This window comes from Lemur catta, chromosome 1 (assembly GCF_020740605.2).
Source record: "Lemur catta isolate mLemCat1 chromosome 1, mLemCat1.pri, whole genome shotgun sequence".
NCBI lineage: Eukaryota > Metazoa > Chordata > Mammalia > Primates > Lemuridae > Lemur > Lemur catta.
Genome location: NC_059128.1, coordinates 30,930,967 through 30,954,143, shown reverse-complemented (window position 1 = coordinate 30,954,143; position 23,177 = coordinate 30,930,967). Strand labels below are relative to the sequence as shown.

Sequence of the window (23,177 nt, the reverse complement as noted above, 5' to 3'; positions counted from 1 at the left end):
TAAAGCCTGGATGAGAGATACATTTAGATAAGAAATTTCTGTTAATTTTTGACAGCTATGGGAAGAAAGATAAATATCATGCAAAATAGGAACTAAGGACAAAACTAATTCTGATGACCTAGTGGAACAAAAAAAATAATAAGAAAAATTAATATAAATTATAGACATTTAAAAAATAGAATTTTTGGTTTTTTACTTTTAAGTAACTATGGGGTAAAAAATAACGTTGTGGTGGAAAAAGCACAGGACTAGGAGTCAAAAGATCTTGGTTTCAGTTCTGCCAACTAACTTTACCGTGTGTCCTTGGGCCAGTCATTTCTCTTCTGAGTCAGAGGTTCCTCACGTAAATCTTAAAGTCTGAGGTTCAATATGAAATTGCCTCAGAGAAATTCCTTTAGTGGATATCAATTTCTGATAATTAACACATACTTTCTAGAAGGGCTTTAAATGGAAATTTTCCTTTAAAAAAAGTACTTCCTTAATAGTTTTCTTTCACTATTAGTTTGCTTGCTATGTTTTTATATTTGGTAACTTTTAATTCAATTCATGAAAATTAATGGGGCTTGAATTTATAGGATTTCACTGTATTGGACTAGTTAAAATAAGATTTTTGGAAGAAAAACCAAGTTTCAGCTCAGCTTACTCTCTATTATTTGAGTGTTGAGTAGATCCAAATGTTACGGGTTTATATTTTATTTGCTATCTTGTCACTTGCACTGAATAATGCAAAGTTCTCTTCAGGCACATGACTCATATTTAACAAAATGGCATCACCTCAAATAGTATTACATACCAATGTATGTTAGTGAATTAATGAATGAATTTACGTAAGGAGACAGCAATAAAAATTTAAGCCATTCTCACTGTCAATACTGAAAAAGAGTATGACAAACTTCATAATAAAGGAAGTAACAGATGGAAGGGAAACCCCACAACTACTTCCAGTTTTTCTCAGTCCTGGCCTCAGGGAGAAATTTAAATGTAAACCTACTTACCTTTTCCTGGGCTAACCATTTTTCCAATACAAGAAGCCATACCCAGGCTAATCTTTGAGGATTGAGGTCCTGCCCACATCTGAAAAAGATGAAAAGAAAGACTTTGTAAAAGAGTTTCTACTGATCTTTTCTATTTTGTGATCCAATATTTAGATTTCACTGCTCATTATGTTTTAAACTTGAACAGGCAAGACATTTTCTTAATGAGATAGTTTTAAACTTATACAACAGTTCAATAAAACTCTAGAACCAGAACAGAGCTAGCAGCTTTCATAAAAAATAATCTCAATCCCACCTCCACTTCCCTGTCTAGTCTTATTTTTAAACAAAATAATAATACAGAAAAAACCATAATAGTTAATGCTATCTAAAGTATAATCTTGAACATGGAAACTGAGTCAAATCCCCTTAAAGAAAAAAAGGAACTTCATAAAAATTTATTTTTAACTATATGCTATAAACAGGGTTATAGGAATTCGTAAGCCTTTCTTTGAAGTTAGGAATTTAGACATTAACTGGCTAGAACTCAAATTTAAAGGAAAAAAATAAAGGAAGGAAAGAATCACTTAAGTTTCTCCATTCTATATGTGCTAATACAATACTTAAATAGTATAACATAACAGTCAAAGTAAGGAAAAGCCAGGAAAAGACTAAAACAATATACTTGACTCCTATACCACTAGTTGTTAATAGCACTCCCAGGAAGAACTTCATTAAAAGAACTGTTGTTGCCAGGGGACAAGGAAGGATCATAGTGTAAATACAAAGAAGTAGCACCAAGGTGTGAGGGAGTTCTTTTATGGTGATGGAACAGTTCTGCATCATTATTATGGTGGGATTACATGAATCTATATATGGATAAAATTGCACAGAACTACAAATGAAAAAATGCAGATTAAAAAATGGTGCAAATCAAACAAGGTATATAATGTTGTTAACAGTAATGTACCAACATCAATTTCCTGATTTTGATATTGCACTACAGCTATATAGATGTCACAATTGGGGAAAGCTGGGAGGAGGATGCACTGGACTCTTATTTTTGCAACTTCTGTGTGCATCTATAATTATTTCAAAATAAAAAGTTTTAAGTGAATTAACTTTCAGTCCTTTGTTTTTTTTTTTTTTTTTTTTTTTTTGAGACAGAGTCTCACTTTGTTGCCCGGGCTAGAGTGAGTGCCGTGGCATCAGCCTAGCTCACAGCAACCTCAGACTCCTGGGCTTAAGCGATCCTACTGCCTCAGCCTCCCGAGTAGCTGGGACTACAGGCATGAGCCACCATGCCCGGCTAATTTTTTTGTATATATATTTTTAGTTGGCCAGATAATTTCTTTCTATTTTTGGTAGAGACGGGGGTCTCACTCTTGCTCAGGCTGGTCTCGAACTCCTGACCTCGAGCGATCCACCCGCCTCGGCCTCCCAGAGCTAGGATTACAGGCGTGAGCCACCGCGCCCGGCCTCAGTCCTTTGTTTAAGCTATAATATCTTCAATCTCATAAGCAAGAAGAGAGCAGGTTTGCTTTATTAGGGGAAAAGAAAATACATTTCAATGCAGTTCCACCACCACCATCTACATTAATGATGATAAACAAAAATTGGTGGTTTCAGTTGTACTTTGGTTGCCAGGCTTAATTCCAGTTGCAGATAATAATCTAAAGCCGATATTGACCAAGTAATGAGTATATATTATACAGGTAAATTTTCCAAGCATGCAAAATACACTCTGCCTCTGCTAATTCTTCAGAGGGTAGTTGAGTGGGGCATAGTGACCAGAGCCCGAATATTGAACCATGTGTCTTCCGCCCTGTGACTGCCTGGGTCCCTTACCTCAGCAGATCTGGACACATCACCAGTGCCTGAAGTATGTCTTCCACCCTCTTTGGGATATCCCCTTGTGCCTCGTGCAGCTGAGGTACACATGCCTGTGCCAGCTCCCATTCTCCCCTCCGGAGGCACTCACAGAAAAATCCGAAAAGCTGCTTCTGGGAAGCATCTTCCTCTTTTCCAAATGGATGATTCATTTTCCCAGCACAAAGTGCAGGGAGATAAAATGAGATGAATTACGCCGAATACATTCTCACTTTTCTCATTCGTGGAGTAACTCCTAGAAACAACACATATGAGAGTGAGAAGAAACGGAAGGAACTCTATTTAGACAAACAACTAACAACTGGCCCACCTGGGATAGGCGGGACTTACTTTCCTAATTATAGTTTTAAATTGAATCCGACACGTTACTGTCTCTTTCTGAGAACTGCCACTTTCTCCAAGGGGTGGATCCCATCTCTCTACGCAGATCCTATATTTTTAATATAAATCGTCGTATTAGTCCGGGGCGCAGACCCATAACTCCACTTCCGTATTCCCTTCTGAACTTTATGTTTAGTCCTACTTCAAATCCCCAGGTGGTCGCCTTCTCAAGGATGAGAAATTCAGCAGGAGCCTCCCTAGTTTAAGTCCTCTGTTAAAGCAGAGGACTGAGGATCAGGAGACGAATCTGTGTGAGAACTGGAGAGCACTGAGGGGTGGGTCGCTGGGACGCTCCCTACAGGGGTCGTGGACAGCGCCCGCGCCTTCTCCAGGGGGCCTTACACTCACCTGCTCCCGGCGTCCAAAGCAATAGAGCTTCCAGCGCAGCCATGTTTGAGCCGAGTCAGGTGATAGATCTCACTCCAGACAGTGGTGGTGGTAGGGTGGTGGTGACGACGGAGAGCGCCACTCCTATTGGCTCAACGGTGGGAAGATGAAAATAAAGTGCCATATTTGTTGGAGTCACGTGACACCACCTAGCCAGACTAGGGAAAGCTCCGAAAAGAGTAATTCAGCTACCTGGCTGCGGACTGTCTCTCTCAGTCATGACAGCCTCTCCGCTCAGCACTTTCAGTTCTTCATTCGGGCGAGCAGGTGGCAGGAATAACTATTCCCCCCCCCCCTTTTTCCCTTTTGCTCTCTTTTTTCCCTAACATTTGAAGTCAGCGTTTACTGAGCGCCAACCAGGGACAGTACTTTGCCAGGCGCCGCGGATACCAGAAGCTAGGCGACCTGGGCCCTCCCCCATTATTATTCTATCTGCGTGGGCTCTCTTATAATCTCAGAACTCTACTATCTGAATTCCCATGTTCTTCTGCTTCTCTCCATTCATTTATTTGCTCTTTCCCCGAGAACTGTTAATTGAACAGTGTGCTAGGCCCTATTTTGGAAGTTGAATAATATGGCGGTTTCTCTCCTCAAGGGAGGAGTGCTGACCAATAATTAGGATACAGTGGGCTAAATTAAAAGATAAGAGGTATGCACAAGGGATATGAGAGCAAAGAATGAGCAAAGGCTTTTCGCAAATGTAATCTGAAACCGAATCTTAAAGTAACAGTTTACTAGGTTTCCTCATCACAGCCACTTGTACATCAAACCTGTTTGTTTTCCCTCATGTTCTACAACTACGGACTGTCAGGTTTCCTCAATATGTGTGTTTCAAGTTGAGTAGTTTCATCCAGCATTTCTCAAACTACCACCAAAGGGTGGTGAAAAGAGAAAATTAAACAAAAATCTCTCTTCCAAAAACTCTTCTATGATGAGTGGATTGTCATCCATTCCTCAAAAAACTCAACATGCTGTTCTCCATTAAAAAATTTTAAAATGTAGTGATACAAGAAAGAAAAGAAAAAATTCCAAGCAAGGTTTTCCCTTTCTTCAAACTATCCTTGGTGATGTTCCTCCACTGGATTTTGATAATGACTATATTGAGGAACTGATTCAGATTCCATTATAATTATAAAATTATAATATAGAGTGTTAATTTAACTACAATTCCCAGCAAGCCGCGGAGCCAACCTGGGCCTCTGTCTGCCTCTGATTGGATAGAACAGCCAGGGCGACGACCCAACCAGCGCTTTGGTTGTTCTGAGGCGCTTTCCGCGGGGAACTGGGCAAAGTGTTGGGGAAACTTTGAAAGTTGGATGCTGCATATCTGGTACTGGAAAGTTTCGTGTGGGAGGAAGTTGTGGGGAAGTGGGGTGCGTTCATTATTTCCTGTTCCTTTCCTGGGGCCGTAGGTATCGATATTGGGGGAGCGGAAAGTCTCTCGTGGGTGCTGGGCACGCCCCCCTAAGCCGGCAGGGATCTTCACGGGAACCGCTCCGCGGATCCGGGAGCTTTTAGCTTTGTTTTGAGGGGGTGCTTGGAAGATGGTCTTTGTTGGAAAAAATCTGTTTTTAGGGGACTCTAGGTGATGTTTTTCCCTCTTAATGCCCACCCTCAGTCTTTTCCTACTTTGGGCAGTTTGGGGTCTAGGCAGGGGAGCCTGTCATTAGGGGAAGAAGAGGGGCTGTCCCACTTCCGATGGTGTTATAGAGCCTTGAATCTGGAGTCCAATCCCTGGGTTGGAATGCAGGCCCCACCATTTGTCAGCTGTTTGACTTTGTGCAAGTTTCTCAATTCAGTGCCTCAGTATCTTTATTTGTAAAACGAGGTAAAACACCCGAAGCGCTTGAAACAGTGTCTGGCACGTAAGGGGTCATTAAATCTTAGCTATTACTGTTACTTCACAGTTTTCGTCGAACATCTGGCACGAGGATTTTTCTTTTCTTGCTGATGACGGTGAGAGGTTTCAATCTCCGGGGTTGAATATCTCTCCTCACCTCCAGTGCACATACATGGCGCGCACATATACGTACCTGGCAGGAATTTACTTGCTCTACTGGAAGAAACAAACTTGGAAACCATAATAATACGTTGATAAGATTATCTAACAGATATGTACAAAGTGTGATGAGAACTCTTGGAAAGGAAGAGACTTGACTCTGGAGAAGGCTTTGTGGAAGGAATTCAGGGAGGCAGGATGGCAATGGTGTAACCTACTTACATACGTACACCATGTGGCTGGAGAGCCGGTAATGTAAGACGCAGCAAATGATATTTGCTGAATGAATTGATAATGGTAATTGCTAACTTTGAGCACTATGTGCCAGGCACTACCCAAGTCCTTTAACCTGAGTCACAGCAATACTATGAAGTAGATATTAGAGTCATCCTTGTTTTACAGATGAGGAAACTAAGGCTCTGGGAGGCAAAGCAATTTTGCCAGGAAGGCCAGGATCTGAGTCTTGCAGTTTGATATATGAGTGAGAATGAAGTGAAGGACCAATGTTTAAAGGTTTCTTATGCGACCCTAAGAAGTTTGGAATTTATCCTGTGGTCTGCTAGTCCCATAGGAAGTATTAAAAGATAAGAGTGACTTTTTAGGAAGTTATTTCTGGCATGATTGTGACACTCATCTGATTTTTGCATGCCAATTTGGGGCTTCTTCCTTTCTGCTCCCATAGCACATTTATTAATAAATAGCAATTACAGTATATGGCATGGCTATAGTTATTTGTGTATACATCTCTTGACTGTGAGCACCTATAGGGGAGGGAATATGCTTCAATTATTCTTTTACCCCAGAGTTCAGCAGAGTGTATATTTAAGTGTCTGTGGAAGGAGCAAATTAAAGAACAAATGAATAGAGAATAGGTTTTATTTTGGTAGAGTGGAGAGTGACCAGAAGTAGTATGCAATAGTCCAGGCAATTGATGATGGAAGTGTCCCTATTAAGGCCGAGATAGCAGAATTGGTTACTGCTAAAGTCCCTGTAGTTTGGAATTTAGTGTTTTTTTTTAAGTTTTTAACTTTTTTTTTTTTATGGAATTGAATTTATCAGCGTAAATGGTGTCATTGCCTAGAACTGCCTGATCTGAAAAGACACAGGCAATGATATAGCAGATGTCACTTGGTTTTCCGTTGGGGGAAATAAATCAGTACTAACAAATTCCCATTGAGAGAAATGAAGGGGATGTATTTTTTTGTATATGTGTGTTGTGTGTTTGTGTGTGAGAGAGAGAATGTTTTAATCTGATTCAGAGAATTTAGGTGATAGAAATATTTTAAATAGAAATTTGGAAATGATATTGGAAATAAACAAATATCTACATTTTCAGAATACATATATTTTTGTTCCAAAATGTTACTTCTTATCTTAATAATTATATTGCTTTATTCCTTGGAGCAATGAAGAGTTCCTTGACATCTCAGTGAGATACACAGCCTCTCCTTCGCATGCATTATTAAGGGAATCACAATGATTCTGTTCTAGCTCTCTGAAAACAAATATCACATGAGTCTCATTTATCCCTAGCAAGGTACGATAAGAGTGAAATTTAATTGCATATGGGAAGGTAGGCAGCTAGTGTAATAAAGAACAATTTCGGTTTATAGATAATACCCACAATAATAAAATTTCATTTGATTCAGAAGGTTCTGACTCCTAGAAAAAGGAAAGGTTAAATATGATTATGGACTTGCAGTAGATTGTAATAGTTAAGAGGGTAGGTTTCAGAGTCAGACTGCTTGGGTTAAAATTTTAGATCCAGGCCGGGCGCGGTGGCTCACGCCTGTAATCCTAGCTCTGGGAGGCCGAGGCGGGTGGATCGCTCGAGGTCAGGAGTTCGAGACCAGCCTGAGCAAGAGTGAGACCCCGTCTCTACTAAAAATAGAAAGAAATTATCTGGCCAACTAAAAATATATATACAAAAAAATTAGCCGGGCATGGTGGCTCATGCCTGTAGTCCCAGCTACTCGGGAGGCTGAGGCAGTAGGATCGCTTAAGCCCAGGAGTCTGAGGTTGCTGTGAGCTAGGCTGATGCCACGGCACTCACTCTAGCCCGGGCAACAAAGTGAGACTCTGTCTCAAAAAAAAAAAAAAAAAAAAAAAAAATTTTAGATCCACAATTTCCATTTTCTGGTGGCAATGGACTAGCTAACCTTTGTAGGTTTTAGTTTTCCCACATGTAAAAGAGGAGCCAATAATCTAATTTCCTTTTAGGGCTGTTGAGAAGACTAAATGTGATAATTTAGGTAAAGCTTGGAACAGTGCCTGGTATATAGTAGGTGCTCAATAAATTTAGCTCTTATTGTTACAGTACAATGAAATAAAGACTTTTTAGGAGTTCTGTTTCTAAATCTGCCTTGAAGGTTAATTACATATCTGAATAAAATTTATAAAGGTATTGAAAATCTTAAAAGGCTATATAAATGTGAAGTGGTATTGTATTCATTTAGTGAGTATCAAAGAATTGTATGAAATGCACATTCTGAGGGTGCCTGATTTCTCTGTGTGCATGTTTGACAAAAAATTGTCTCTCCTGTTAAAGCATTTAAAAATTATGTAGCCTTCCTTTATTTTCTTAGTAATATTAAAAAAACTGTATATTTCATTTTGCGTGTGGAAAAGCTTGAAGAATTTTTTATTTTGTAGAGTGTTTTGGAAAGCCCATCCACTGTCACTTAGGTTACTTTCTGATGTTTTTTCAAGTTCTTTTCTCTGCTGGATCAGGAGGCATGGCTAGCAAGAAACTAAAACGAGTGGGCTTATCACAAGAGCTGTGTGACCGTCTGAGCAGACATCAAATTGTTACCTGTCAGGTAAAATTCATTTAAATTTTTTCCTTGAAAAATTTTATATATTAAGTATGCCTTAATTAAACCTTAAACCTGAAATATGAAAACTTAAGTTTATAAAAATATGTTCATGATGGTGCTTTTCCATAGTCTAATTTTAAATAAGAAGTCATCTGGGGTGCATTTCCAATTGTGATTTCATTTACCCAAATTCAATACTTTTGTGTTTTGTGGGGAGAATGGTCATCGCATAAGGTAAAGTACACCTGTGTCATTTTTGGGGGTTTCTAGAGAAGTTTTATCCACTTAAAATAAATTTTGTAGTTACATGAGAAATATGATTCAAATGAGATGATATTCAAAATGGATAATTTCATATTGATGCAGCCTGAGAAATGTATAAAGCAGATGTTGCATTTTTAAGCACAATAGTGAAACAAATCCCTCTTGGAAGGGTAAATGAGATTTAAGGTTTTATCTTAGGATTTTATGCTTAATAAGACAGATTTTCAGATCATGCTATAATTTTTTTGAATTGCTTTGTATGTTAAAGATATCTTTGGTTCCTCTGTTATTAACTGTATAACATTAAATAATCTTCATGTTTATACTTTGAAATGTTCTTAAAAGTATGAAATTTAATATTTCATTCCATAATCAGTTATATTCTCTCTCAATTATCAAATACTGTCTTAGAGTGAACTCCTAGCTTACAAAGAAACCCATTTCAACCAGATACTTTTGGGCATATATTTGTATCCAGACTTTTTTTTGGCACGAGGTGCAGTGCTTATATGCACCTGGGTTGGATGCTGCTGCTATGTGATGTTATTTGGTGTGTCCTCTGTTATATGCCAACTAAACTGGATATTTAGAAGATAAGACTATGTTGTCATATCTTTTAGTTAAGGCATATTTAGGGGGAAAATAAAGAATGCATAAATCTTTGATCTGCAAAAAATTACACTTTTATCTACATATGGACAGTATCAATTGAAAGTTTCCTTTTAATTCCAATATCTTTGTTACACATATATGTTTAAGATATTGTTTTTATGTCACTTTAGGACTTTTTATGTCTTTCCCCACTGGAGCTTATGAAGATGACTGGCCTGAGTTATAGTGGTGTCCATGAACTTCTGTGTATGGTGAGCAGGGCCTGTGCCCCACAGATGCAAACGGTATATTTTTATTATGATTTGGTTATGAAATGATTATCTCATTTAAAATCTTTTTTGGGATGAGACAATTGCAAAAATAGAGATAAGTACCTCAAAAATATTGAGTCTCCTACCATAGAGTTAGTTCTTTAATGGGAATATATGTGAAAAATTTATGTAGTTTGTAAACTCATGGGAGACAATTCCCAAATATAGGAATTAGGGAGCAACAGGAAGTTTTTATTTTTTTCTGTTGCTGATAGTGATATTTCAAAATGTCATCTTTCTCTGTTGATTGATTGGGTAGGATTTGAGGGCCTCATGGTTAAATCGTAATATACTCTTAATTTTAGAATGCCCCTTTTTCTCTGCAATACTGACCTTTACTATCATCATTTACTGTACATCATAAAGTATACATAATTGTACTTATACTTGCTTATTTAAAAAATTTTTTTTAAAATTTATTTATTTTTAGAGATAGGGTCTCACTCTGTCACCCATGCTAGAGTGCTGTGGCATGATCACAGCTCACTTTAACCTCAAACTCTTGGGTTCAAGTGATCCTCCTGCCTCAGCCTCCTGAGTAGCTAGGACTACAGGTGTGTGTCATCATGCCTAGCTAATTTTTGAAAAATTTGTTTTGTAGAGGTGAGGTCTTGTTATGTTGCTTAAGCTGGTCTCAAACTCCTGACGTCATGAAAACCTACCTCCCTGGTCTCTTAAAGTGCTAGGATTTCAGGTGTGAGCCACCCTGCCTTGCCCTCTGCTTGCTTATTGATTGAATAAATGATATTTAAAAATGTATCCTTACTCTTGAAAAAATTTGAAGTCTTTTAAAACAAAATAGTCTTTTGTATTATTTTGTCACACTTTCTGTGTCATGACTATAGCTTTTCAAAATGTCGGTTTGGGGCATGATAGAAAAGATCTTGTTTTCTCAGAATAAGAGTTGCCTAAAAGTCCATTCAATGCTTTGCAAATGTATTTACTTATGAGAACCGTAAATTATTTACCTTATTATCTTGTATTGAAATTTGGTAACCACTGAGCAATAAAATAAGGTGCATTTCTCTGAAGAAGGAAATAAGGAAGGAATGTTAGTGTCATTTGAGACTTCTGAAAACAACAAATGAAATATTTGAATAGCAGATATTTTCTTTTGTTCAGATTTAGGTTGTGATCTAAAGAAAATACCTTGAAGGCAGGATAGTCAGAAGAGAATTACAATTGGAGTTAAGAATCACCCCTAGTATTGGATTTATCATTGATTTCATTGCTTTGAACAGCTCTCTTTGTTTTATGGGAAAAGATAGAAAGTTAAAATAGTATGTGGAAAGCAAAACTGTGGATAAGGGGTGATTACAGTACTGTGTACCTGGCTTCAGAGATAGCTGCTAGTCCCAGAAGTTTTTACCCCACTAATACCCTCTTCTAGCCACCATTATTCTTCTTCAGAATGATTGCTGTATCTTCCTGACAGATCTCCCAGCTTTCAGTATTACTCACCTTCAAGCTATTATTCACAAACCAACCTGAGTATCTCTTTGAAATGATAATTTGTTGTATTAGTTTCCTGGGACAACTGTAACACAAATTACCACAAAGTAGGTGGGTTCAAACAACAGAAATTTATTCCCTTATTGTTCTAGAGGCCAGAGGTTGGAAGTTATGGTGTAGGCAGAGCTGTGCGCTATCCAGAGGCTCTAGAGGATAATCCGATCTTTGCCTCTGCCAGCTTTTTGTAGCTGTTGGCATTCCTTGGCTTGTGGCCACTTTTCTCTGTTCCATCTCACATCACCTTTTCTTCTGTATGTTGAATCTCCCTCTGCTTCTCTCTTATAAGGATACTTGTGATAGTATTTAGGGCCTACTTGGATAATCCATGATTATCTCTTCATCGTAAAGTCTTTAATTTAATCATCTCTGCAAAGACCCTTTTTGCAAATACAGTAACATTCACAGATAGATTCTAAGGATTTGATGTGGCTGTCTTCTGGGTGGGTCATTTTTCATTCTACCACATTTCTTCAAGCTATTCTTCACCAGCCAACCTGAGTTTGAAATGATAACTTGATCATATCACTCCTTTCTGCTCACAGCATAAACTCCGGACTCCAACAAAGCTTTTTGTGATTAAGCCCCTGCTTACTTCTCCAGCCACATTGCTTGCTGTATGGCACCCACAGTCCATCTTTCAACCATTCTAAATGAACTGTTTATTTTTTGCAGTTTTTGTTAGTGTCTATTTCTTCCTGCTTTTTGACCTTTCTTTGTACGTTCTGTTCCTCTTTGGTGGGAACATTCACCTTTCCTTTTCTAATCGAATAGCAATTTCAGATTTTAGCTGAGACATCCAGCTCTTCCAGGAAGACTTCCTGGATCACAAAATCCAGATCAGGTAGACTGCTTCTATGTCTCCACTTTCTCTAGTACAGTATCTCTTATTAATTTTGTTGTAATTGCCTAGTTTCTAGTCCTAATTTTATGGTCCCTGGTTTGTTACAGGACTATCTGTTATGTCATATTCCCACAGTCTCGCATGGTCCCTGGCACAGAGTAAATATTTGTTGAACAAATAAATCATAGAGGGAAAAAGGATGGATTGGGGTTACAGCTGCTAAAATCTAGAGAACTAGAGTTGGTTCATGTTTTTGAATAGATATGGAGGTTGAAAAGAACTTAATCATTTTCTTCTTCAGGCTTATGGGATGAAGACACAAATGTCTGCTGATGTCTCACCAGGGTTCTTACCTACTACGCTTTCTGCTTTGGATGAAGCCTTGCATGGTGGTGTGGCTTGTGGATCCCTCACAGAGGTAAAGGAAAAACTTTTCATACCTTCAGAGCCAGGTAAAAGAGTTTACTTTGAAAACATAAATTATTTCTTGAACATTAATCTGAATTAAATTGTAAGCACTTCAAGAGTATGGTTCCCCACTCAGTACTTGGTATATAGCTCTGCAAACAAAGGTGTTAAAAAAAAAGCTTTGTTGACTAACTTTGCTTAGGTTGCTGTTTCTTTGAAGTAACATAGAAAGTGATAAATATTATGAAATAATATTATGAAACAATTTGGGGAAATTAAAAAATGATTATTATTTATAAATTAGAAAGGAAGATTTGCAATTTTATTAACATATGGGCAAATTATAACTAAACTAAAGTGGGCTATTTTTACTTTTGTTATACATACAGTTTGGTCTAGGAAGTCATTGGTTGTTGGGTTAGTTAATATTGTTGCATAACAAACTGTCCCAAAACTAAGTGGATTAAAACAACCATAAACATTTATTATTTCTCTGTTTCTTTGTGAGTAGCTTAGCTTAGCAATGTTGACAAGAGATGCAGTTATCTGAAACTTGTTTGGGGCTGGAGGATCAGTTTCCAAGGGACTCACTCACATGACTGGCAAGTTGGTGCTGGTTGTGGGCAGGAGGCCACAGTTCCTCCCCAACTGGGCTCTCCACAGACTGCGTGAGTCTCCTGACGTGATGGCTGACTTCCCCCAGGGGGAATGGTCCCAAAGAAGGCAAGAGGGTGCCTTTGATGACCTAGCTTTGGAAGTTACATACCATTGCTTATGTCACATTCTCATCATTAGAAGTGAGTTAAGTCTAGCCCACATTCAGGGAAAAGGAAATTAGGCTCCACCTTTTGAAGGAAGATGTGTCAAGGAGCTGAGGATATTTTAAAACTTTGAAAACTGCTTATGGATGTGGTGACTTGATAGACGTTGTTTACTAATACACTCCTGAGGACTTCTTGCCTGAAGGTTCTAGGGGCATGGATACTTTCAGCAAACCTCTCCACAAGAACAGACTCTTGGATTCTGGTAGTCATAATTTAACTGTAGATTTTTTTCCCTTGAAGATTGAGATCCTGTTTTTGATACTATACCTTATTATTTTTATTTCCTTTCTTCTAAGAGAGATTTAAAAGTGTGTGTGAGCTATGCCTAGTAGATACCTAAGAAATAGTTGGTAAATGAGTTAATTAAAAACAAACCCCTCACCCTTGCTGTTGCAGTGTACTGCCACCAGGTGGTGCCAGAATCATAATAGCTTACATAATCTTTTTGGGCTCAAGTTGGACCAGCTCAAATAAGGTTTTTAACAACAGTGATCTATAGTTATAAACTTATTTAAACACCAAAAAATTTAACTTAAGTTTAACTAGCAAATGCTTTCTATTTTTTAAGTGTTAGAATAATTTTCAATATTTTTACACTTAGCTTTTATTAATTCTTTCTAATTCCAAGTGGAAGTTTCAATCTGGGTATATTTACATATTCAGTTATAATAACCACATGAAAAGTGGAACTAGAGAAGTACTACTCATGCCAAAAACAGAAGCAGCAGAGGAGAAATTGGAGACACCAACTCTGCTGAATGGCTAAAGGGAGTGAACTACAGGGCTTTGTTCCATTCCCTGAGAACAGCAAATTCCTTACTTATGGAATATATAAGCAAATAATTCTGAATCTATTATAAATGAAAATTAGTAGTAAAGATATGTTTGAAATTTAAACTTTAAAAGTTTATATTATGTGGAGATTAAACCAGTGGTGGCCTTCTCATATGAGATATGTAGATCAGTGTTTCTCAATCTTTTTTTCATTATCATCCCCTAAGGAGCCTTTTTAACAATTTTTTCTTAACCACACCCCCTATTCTCCCCCTCCATGAAATTTTTTACCACACATATACCATATATCTGTTTTTGTACTGTATGTATGTCTGCACTTTATACATAAAAAATGAAGTCCTCCCCCTGTTCCAAAACCAAGTTTCACCCTTGGGATCAATATTACCCTTGCTAAGAATGTATGAGATAGATGCTATTGTTACTAGGTAAAATTAAAGGCATATTTAAAGAGATCATCAAAAAAGGTATTTTCATAGTGTAATCTAGATTACAGGACTAGTGAACTGGTCCAAACTTATGTCAACAAAAAGAGACATGACATCTGCATAGCTTAGTTCAAGAGTACCTCTAGGAGCGTAAAACTGTGCAATACTGCCAAATCTTTACAACACTAATAGTGATGATTATACCCAGATCTTTGTCATAAGAAATGACATATTAATAGCACATTTCTACATTATTTGTGTTTCCTGAGTCATTTCTATGCTTTGTTCATGATTCAAGGAGTCTAGGTATCTTCCTTGTATGGGGCAATTTTGCTTTGGAGGTGACTTCTCTACTGTTTCCAGACGGTAGAGGCAGGATGCTAGAGTTCCATTTTAGCATACTCATTTTTCCTTGTTTTTTTCAGTTTTTTTTTTTTTTTTTTGAGACAGAGTCTCACTCTGTTGCCCAGGCTAGAGTGCCGTGGCATCAGCCTAGCTCACAGCAACCTCAAACTCCTGGGCTCAAGTGATCCTCCTGCCTCAGCCTCCCAAGTAACTGGCACTAGAGGCATGTGCCACCATGCCTGGGTAATTTTTTCTATATATATTTTTAGTTGTCCATATAATTTCTTTTTATTTTTAGTAGAGACGGGGTCTCGCTCTTGCTCAGGCTAGTCTCGAACTCCTGAGATCAAGGGATCCACCCGCCTTGGCCTCCCAGAGTGTTAGGATTACAGGTGTGAGCCACCATGCCCGGCCCTCATTTTTCCTTGTAAAAATTAATATTGTAGTTCTTTTTCTTTCTCATTGGCAAGATTGGCTGTGGGCTCCATAATCACAGGAAATAATAAGGCAGGGGTTGTAAATTCAAATGCCAGTGAGCACCAGGCATGTAATAGGAATGCATGAAACAGTGCAGTGTAAGACATAAATGCTTTGTTAGTCTATTTTGGCTGCTGACAACAGCAGAAAAACATTTATTTTTCTTGATCACAGTCTGCAGGTAGACAGGACAGCGAAGGTGAGTCTTATCTCCTTCAGGCTGCAGTTAGATTCAGTTTGGCCCCACAGGCAGAACAGCAGCACAAAGACTAGGGAGAGACTTCAGATGCGCGTTCCTTGAATAGAATATGCTGACATGAATTGTTTATCCTGTTCAGTGTTTTGAAAGGCAAGATAACCAGGTATCTGTTCAAATACAGGAGTTTAGCATATGTGGTAGATTTGATCGTTGTTCCCAATTCTTCACTCACTCCCTAATTTAGAAATAAACATTCTTCTCCATGATGGTTTCCTAGGGTCTTTTTAATGGCATGTGTTCAGTAAATGGTGTAAAATGAATGATTATATCCCTTGATACTGTTTGATTTTTGTTAATGGTGCAACTTGGGTACTTGTCATTTCCAGGTCCCCTTGCATTTTTTCTGTTCCATTCCCCACTTTCCTCTTTCTCTCTCCCTTCCTATTTACTTCCAAAACAGCAGCTATCAGTATGAAATAAGAGCGAGTAGTGGAGAGAATCCAAGGTACAAACTCTCCCACATGTTAATGTAAAGTAATTTAAGAGCAAAGTTTCTTTCACAAGCCAAAGTACAACCTGGCCTTTTTGAGATTCTTTGCTTTTTCTTTTTGGTTTTGGTTCTAGGATTTAGAGAGGTTTTTTGTTTTTGTTTTTGTTTTTTTGAGACAGGGTCTCTCTCTGTTGCCTGGGCTGGAGTCCAGTGATGTCATCATAGCTCATAGCAAACTCAAACTCCTGGGCTCATGTGATCCTCCTGCCTCAGCCTCCCACGTAGCTGGGACTACAGGCGCACGACATTCTGCCCAGCTAATTTTTTAATTTTTTTGTAGAGGTAAGGTCTTGCTATATTGCTCAGGCTGATCTCGAACTCCTGGCCTTGAGTGATCCTACTGCTTCAGCCTCCTAAAGTGAGAGAGTTGTTATTAGAATGAATTTTGTTAGTCTGAAGACCTACTCATATTTCTACACAATAATTGAGCAAATGGAGACAAGTAGTTAGATGCTGGGGATCATTAAAAAATGTTATGAAGTTTCCACATGCTGTCTTATCTCAGAAAAGAGTCAGGCAGTCCATAGATTTTCTTCTGTCAGGTGTTGGCTTTGCAGATTACCTTGTCCTGTTTCCCTCATCTTGAATGTGGGGAGAGTTAATAAGATTCTAGGTCCTAACAGGTCTTGATTTCACATTATCTCAACTGTGTAATCTAATTTAATATTAAAATGAGTAGACGTCATTTTTACTTTAGTACAATTACACTTTCTTTTCTTGGAGATAATTCTCTTTCCTCTTCAAACCAATTATTAATAGTTGCTTCCTTGTTGATGTCTGAGTGATCTTCACTAGTAGTTTTCTTTCAGTTCTTTTACATTTGTCAGATATTGTTGATAAACTTCACCTCTAACTATATGAAGCTAATTATGTTTTACTGATGTTTTCCGTGTGTAAATGTTGTATTCACTCTGAGTTTCCAAGAAGAAAATAACTTAGACTCTTCTGGTTTGGCATGTTTTCTGTTTCTAACCACCATTGGGGCTGAAGCTGAGAGCTGAAAACAACTTGAAATTTTGTGGTTTGGGTGCTACAATTCAGAGCTAAACTATCTGAAGTAAGATTTATTACTGTTGAAATGTTTTTACCCACTAAGTAAACCCGAAAAAATAATGAAATTTAACTCTAGGCAGCCCATAAAATTGCATATGATATCATTTTTTTTTTTGAGGCTAGGAAGAGAAGGAAGAGATTTATGAAGATCTGAGGTTGCTAAAGAATTAGAAATTAGTTATTAATATTATAATTTAAAGTAAATGCTATTGTCCAAACTCAAAAGAAACCCCAAAATAAAAAAATTTAACCAAACAAACCCAGAGATCTCTTACTGTTATTCACATGATGTTCTGCTTTCTCCAAGACTATACTGAATCAATACATAAAAATAAGTAGGGAAAATGCCAGTTACACTTGTTTAAATTCTCAGATTTTTTTTACATGTTTTCTTTAAAGATGAAATAGTAAATTAGTACCTTATATTTTCAAGGTATTTGATACTTTACTGAATATTTTCACATATATCATCTTAATTAAAATCTTGGCTTGTTTCACTTTTCTACTAAAAATCACAAAGCATTTAACAGTTTTAAAATCATTAAATCTGAAAACATATTGAAAACCTGACATGTAGATATATAGAAGGGACAGTTCCTACTCCTCTGCTAGTTAGCACTCTGAAGAAAAAGCATTTGTTCATTTTCAAGATCCATTTTTAACTTTTACTGACAGAATTTTCTTTGTTCTGATACCTGATGATGAATTTGACCCATGTTATCTTTGATAATGATAAAAGGTCCATTTTCCAAGTGTCGGGGCCTCTTTAAACTAGCATTGTCCAAAGCAAGGTATGTAAGACAGTCCATTAGGTTGTGGGAAGAAAATATTAGAACTTTTATTGGTATTTCAATTTAACAAATGAAATTTACCTTGTTAACATTTAATCTATGGATTTATACTGGCATCCTCACTTGGTCTGTGTGTCAGACCATCATGTATCAGTTATGATCCATGAGGAAAGGCTGCAGAGGGTGACAGAGGCCTCTTGCTTGTACCGTTATTCTCAACATTTTGGGATGAATTGTAAGTCTACATGTACCTAGTTAGGCATATTTATGAATTTAACTAAGTCAAATCTCACAAAACAGACCAACAGCATAAAAAGATTCCTGCAAAGAAACCCTAGGTTGAAGAGAGTACTAATAATGGGAACGAAAGTGAACGACATACACATATAGGTCAGAACAGATAATTCTCATATGGCTAATGAAATAAAAATCAATGACAAGATAATCCCATCTGAGAAGATATCCAAAAAGCCTTGAAATTATAAAGAAGACAATTTGATATATGGAATTATATCCATTATTAATAGTGAAACTTTGTTACTTTGTCCCTCTAAATACTGGCTAATGATAGTAGGAAGCCATCATAATTAACAAACATGCAGGACAGGAAGGCAAACTTACAGAAGTTTTTCAGTGACATTTTAAAGTCATGTGATACATAATTCAATATCTAGAAAAATTTTACTAAAGTTAGTGATGGATATTTGAAAGCTTTTTTTTGGGTTTTCTTAACAGCAAAAGATCGAATACATTTATTAGTAACATTGGGGACAAATTTGTCCTTCCTGTCACAGTAAAATGGATGAAATAATACATAGGAAACAGCAAGGCAACAACTTAATTGCATTCTTTTGTGAACAAATGCTTGCAGAAGATGTATAGAAATCATTGAAGATGATTTGAAGCATCAAGAATTAAAACTAATTATTAAATGTAGGAGGATGCTGTATATTTAAAGCACAGATATTTCTAACATGGCCTAATTATCATAGTAGCTATGTTTTGTTTCAATATTAAAAGACACAAAGAACTAATTTTTCTGTGCCATTAAAATCAAGCTTATTAGGGAAGATATATTCTCAAAAATAAATGACTTTGTGAATATAAAACAATGTATTAATATATGAAGGCATTTCCTGGGATAATGGTAATGTTTTAACTTTTTAGGAGTTTAGATTGCATACATGTGTGTGTTTGTTGGAATTTATGAAATGGTGGACTTAATGATTTGTGTATTTCATTCTGTGTAAAATTTACTTCAACAGAAAAAAGAATCACGTGTATGGTTCTTTTTTGGTTAATGATATGCGTGTTGAACTGTCAGGGGAAAGTATATTGATGTCTTTGACTTACTTTGAAATGCATAAAAAAATCTAGGATGGATGATGTAGTAATAGTATAATATAATAAATATAATAAAAATTATAAATACAGAGCCTTGGTGGTGGGTACAGGGATGGGCCCTATAAAATTCTTTCAACTTTTCTGTTGCATCATCCTTAGGTAATCTATGATAACACAGAAGTTGATATCAGATGTGCAAAGAGTACTTCAGGATGTTATTAATGTTAGTTTTTATAAAAATCTGACCAGTATAGAATCTCTGTGGTGCTCTATAATGAGATGATGAGTAACCATGAAAATCATTTAAATCACAGAGCTTCTCTGGTAATCTCACAGCAAAGATTATAACAGAGTTGTTGAACTTAAAAGATGGGTGAAACATTTTTTAAAATGAAAAGACAAGATATATCAAATTTGCTGATGCTTCTTTTATGAAAAGTGGCTATATAATATGCTACATTGTAGAATTAAAATCAACCAACAATAGAACCAATCAATAGAACACTCTTACTCTATCTCTTCAAAGTAAAGGTGATTTAACAATGAGTAAGAAAGTAACAGCTTTTTTAAAGGCAGAGATAAAAACACAGAGTGTTTTTAAAATCACTGTTTGGAAATATTTCTTTTATTGTGTGATTTTTGTTGTCAAAGATGTGTGTGTCATATGAAACCTTTTCTATCTACACTCTTAAGACTTGGAGCCAGGCATAGTGGTGTGCACCTGTAGTCCTAGCTACTCAGGAGGCTGAGGCAAGAGGATTGCTTGAGCCCAGGAGTTCAAGTTTGTAGTGTTCTACTGTGTTTCAGCCTGGGCAACATAGCAAGGCCCCATCTTTAAAAAATAAAACAAATTTGGAACAATATTTTGTATACTCTGAAAAATCTTCCAGATAAAAAGTTTTAGTCAATGGGGTGAGGAGATGGGGACAAGGTAGATGTTGATTAAAGGATACAAAGTTTCAGTTAGACAGGAGGCATAAGTTTTTTTTTTTTTTTTGAGACAGAGTTTTGCTTTGTTGCCCGGGCTAGAGTGAGTACCGTGGCGTCAGCCTAGCTCCCAGCAACCTCAAACTCCTGGGCTTAAGTGATCCTACTGCCTCAGCCTCCCAAGTAGCTGGCACTAGAGGCATGTGCCACCATGCCCGGCTAATTTTTTTTTTTCTGTAAATATTTTAGTTGGCCAGATAATTTCTTTCTATTTTTAGTAGAGACAGGGGTCTCGCTCTTGCTCAGGCTGTTCTCGAATTCCTGACCTTGAGCGATCCACCCGCCTTGGCCTCCCAGAGTGCTAGGATTACAGGTGTGAGCCACCGCGCCCGGCCATAAGTTTTAGTGGTTGATTGTACAGCTTGGTTACTATAGTTAATAATGTGTTGTATATTTCAAAATTGCTAAAAGAGTAGATTTTAAGTGTTTTCACCACAAAAATGATGAGTATGTGAGGTGACAGATATATTAATCAGCTTGATTTAATCATTCCACAATTTACTATATACGTATATCAAAACATCACATGGTAGCCCATGAATATATATAATTATTACTTACCAATTAAAAATAGTAAAACAAAACAAAAAAACCCTGCCACATATCAGGTAAACACATGAATATCTTCATAGAAGTTCATCAAACTGTTGATAGTGTGTTTTGCTGAAGAATTGCTATGCTTTAGTAAAAATAAATAAATGTAATTTTAAAAAAGAGAGTCTCAGTAGATTTTTAAACCACTTGTTAAAAATCCACTGGTTTAAAACCACTTGTTGAAAGGCAAAATCTTTGGATTAGTCTGCAAGAACAATTGATTGACATGAGAGAAGATGGAAATTTATTAGTGAAAATACAACAAAAAGTTTTGCATAATTAATAGAAGCTATTTAAAAATGAACATAGTGATTTAGTTAAGTCCAATAAATGATGTATTTCTTTAATTTCAGTCCTCACCTCTTTGCAATTATCCCTTTCTCAGCTATGCAGCCATTACAATTAAGTACTGAAATAAGCAGAACTTAGGACTTGACATTTCAATCACTGAATTACAAAATATTTAAATCATTATTTAAAAAAATATGATATTTTAACCCTATACCTTGAGGACAATAAAAAATACAAGTAAAAAAATTTTTATTATCATTGCTCCACTAAAAATGATGTTTTTATGAGAGTGAAAAGATCTTTTGTATGAATAATAAATATGAAAATATTTTAAAGTTTGTAATCTTTTATTCATTTTTAATTTCTATTTTGTGTATGTTTTATACTATATAGAACATACTAGTAAAATAGTTTGTATATAATAACTATGCACATATTGGAGGATCATACTAAATTTTTTTGTTTGGTTTCTTTGGTTGGTTGGTTAGAGTATGTGATCAAAGAAGTTTGGAGAACTCTTATTACTGATAACTCATAATCTGGCACGCTATCATTGATAGTAGTAATCATTTATTCTTAAAGTATAAATCATCATTTTAGAGATTATAAATCACATAGTTTCTAAAATGTGAGCATTTGTTTTTTAAGGTTGTGCCTTGATAATTGAAGTTTACTTTTGGTCTAAATTCTAAAACAGTGGTTCTCAAAGTATAGAGCAGCATCAGCATCACATGGGAACTTATTAGAAATATAAATTCTTAGTCTGTATCCCAGACCTATGGAACCAGAAATGCTGGTTAACAAGCTTACCAGGTGACTTTAATACTCACTGAAGTTTGAGAACCACTGATCTAAATGACTTAGATTCATGGATCATCCCTTTTTATTTCTTCTTACTTCATAATGTATCTGAGATAGTTTCTTTATGTCTATAGTATGTCTCAGTTTTAGCTTAGACATTTTTGCATCTCAATCTGAGATTTTCTTTTCTTCTCCCTTCCTCTTTTCCCTTCCTCCCATTGTGAAAAACTGTTCATTAGTGTTATTTTCACAAAAGGGATAGTGCCTTGGTTCTTAAAATTGGCTACCATAGCTAATGTGACAAATAGCTTATATTTAAAGAGGATTTGTTTTAACATTTTAAAATTAATTTTGTTAACTATTTCCAGTTAGACTTGAATAGGCATGTGATTAATTTCCTATTCTTTCCTGTCTATACTCTCTTGATTTTGAATTCTGTAATCTCAAAGTAGCTTTCTGTCAACTAAAATTTCAAAATATATATTTCAAAGTATGAATTACCTAGATTCAACAATTGTTGAATTTTGTTTTATTTATTTTATTTCTCTTTCCATACACATAAATATACACACATTTTTTCTGAACCATTTGAAAGTAATTTGTATACATCAATACCCTTCACCCATAAATACTTTACTATTTTTTTTAAATACTTTACTCTTAAGAAGAAAAATCAAAATAGTCCCTAATGGGACTAGTACAATGTTGTTTTGAAAGGCCAATTTATAACAAATGCTCAACCATTTATAAAAGACCTTTAAATATTTTCAAAGTCCTACTATAAATGTCTTAATGAGGAAAAGGTATAGAACTCCAAGTTGTGAATGTATAAGTGAATGAATCCTCCAGCCTTTCTCAACCAAAGTTTCTCTTCTGAACTACAAAATACAGAGGATGATTTGAGTGACTATTTTATCAATTCCTCCAAGAATAGTATATAACTAATACCAATCCAATGAATGAAGTTAATTCATTACTTACAATGGATGTCTTAGGGCTTTAGGACTTAATTCTTTCCCAGGAGCTCAGGTTAGTTGGACTGCATATGTGCCAAGCTCTTAAAATGATTTCACTTTGACTGGTTTGGGATGTTTATACAAAAAACTTTTTTTTTTTTTTTAGATTACAGGTCCACCAGGTTGTGGAAAAACTCAGTTTTGTATGATGATGAGCGTTTTGGCTACATTACCCACCAACATGGGAGGATTAGAAGGAGCTGTCGTGTACATTGACACAGAATCAGCATTTAGTGCTGAAAGGTAGGAGATTTTATTATATTCTATTATAAAGTTTTACTTTTCTAATT

General features: G+C 36.3%; 2 protein-coding genes across 7 annotated transcripts in view; one reads left to right on the top strand and one right to left on the bottom strand.

The window, feature by feature from the left end:
* ZFYVE26 (zinc finger FYVE-type containing 26) overlaps positions 1-3,650 on the bottom strand; it is a 63,118-nt gene extending 59,468 nt beyond the window's left edge. Inside the window, exons 1-3 of one of the 2 annotated variants that reach the window (XM_045565224.1) lie at positions 3,594-3,650; positions 2,823-3,099; positions 996-1,074 (exon numbers count right to left, since the gene is read on the bottom strand). In XM_045565224.1, the coding sequence (XP_045421180.1) occupies positions 996-1,074; positions 2,823-3,016 (273 nt within the window). In that variant the 5' untranslated portion in view covers positions 3,017-3,099; positions 3,594-3,650. The remainder of the gene's footprint in view (positions 1-995; positions 1,075-2,822; positions 3,100-3,593) is intronic. The other variant, XM_045565232.1, reaches the window with a different exon arrangement.
* A 1,260-nt stretch (positions 3,651-4,910) lies between these two features.
* The window catches only part of RAD51B (RAD51 paralog B), a 523,185-nt gene continuing 504,918 nt past the window's right edge, over positions 4,911-23,177 (top strand). For 4 of the 5 annotated variants that reach the window (XM_045565112.1, XM_045565135.1, XM_045565125.1 and 1 more), the window contains exons 1-5: positions 4,911-4,962; positions 8,341-8,450; positions 9,494-9,607; positions 12,289-12,405; positions 22,994-23,130. In XM_045565112.1, the coding sequence (XP_045421068.1) occupies positions 8,367-8,450; positions 9,494-9,607; positions 12,289-12,405; positions 22,994-23,130 (452 nt within the window). In that variant the 5' untranslated portion in view covers positions 4,911-4,962; positions 8,341-8,366. The remainder of the gene's footprint in view (positions 4,963-8,340; positions 8,451-9,493; positions 9,608-12,288; positions 12,406-22,993; positions 23,131-23,177) is intronic. The other variant, XM_045565121.1, reaches the window with a different exon arrangement.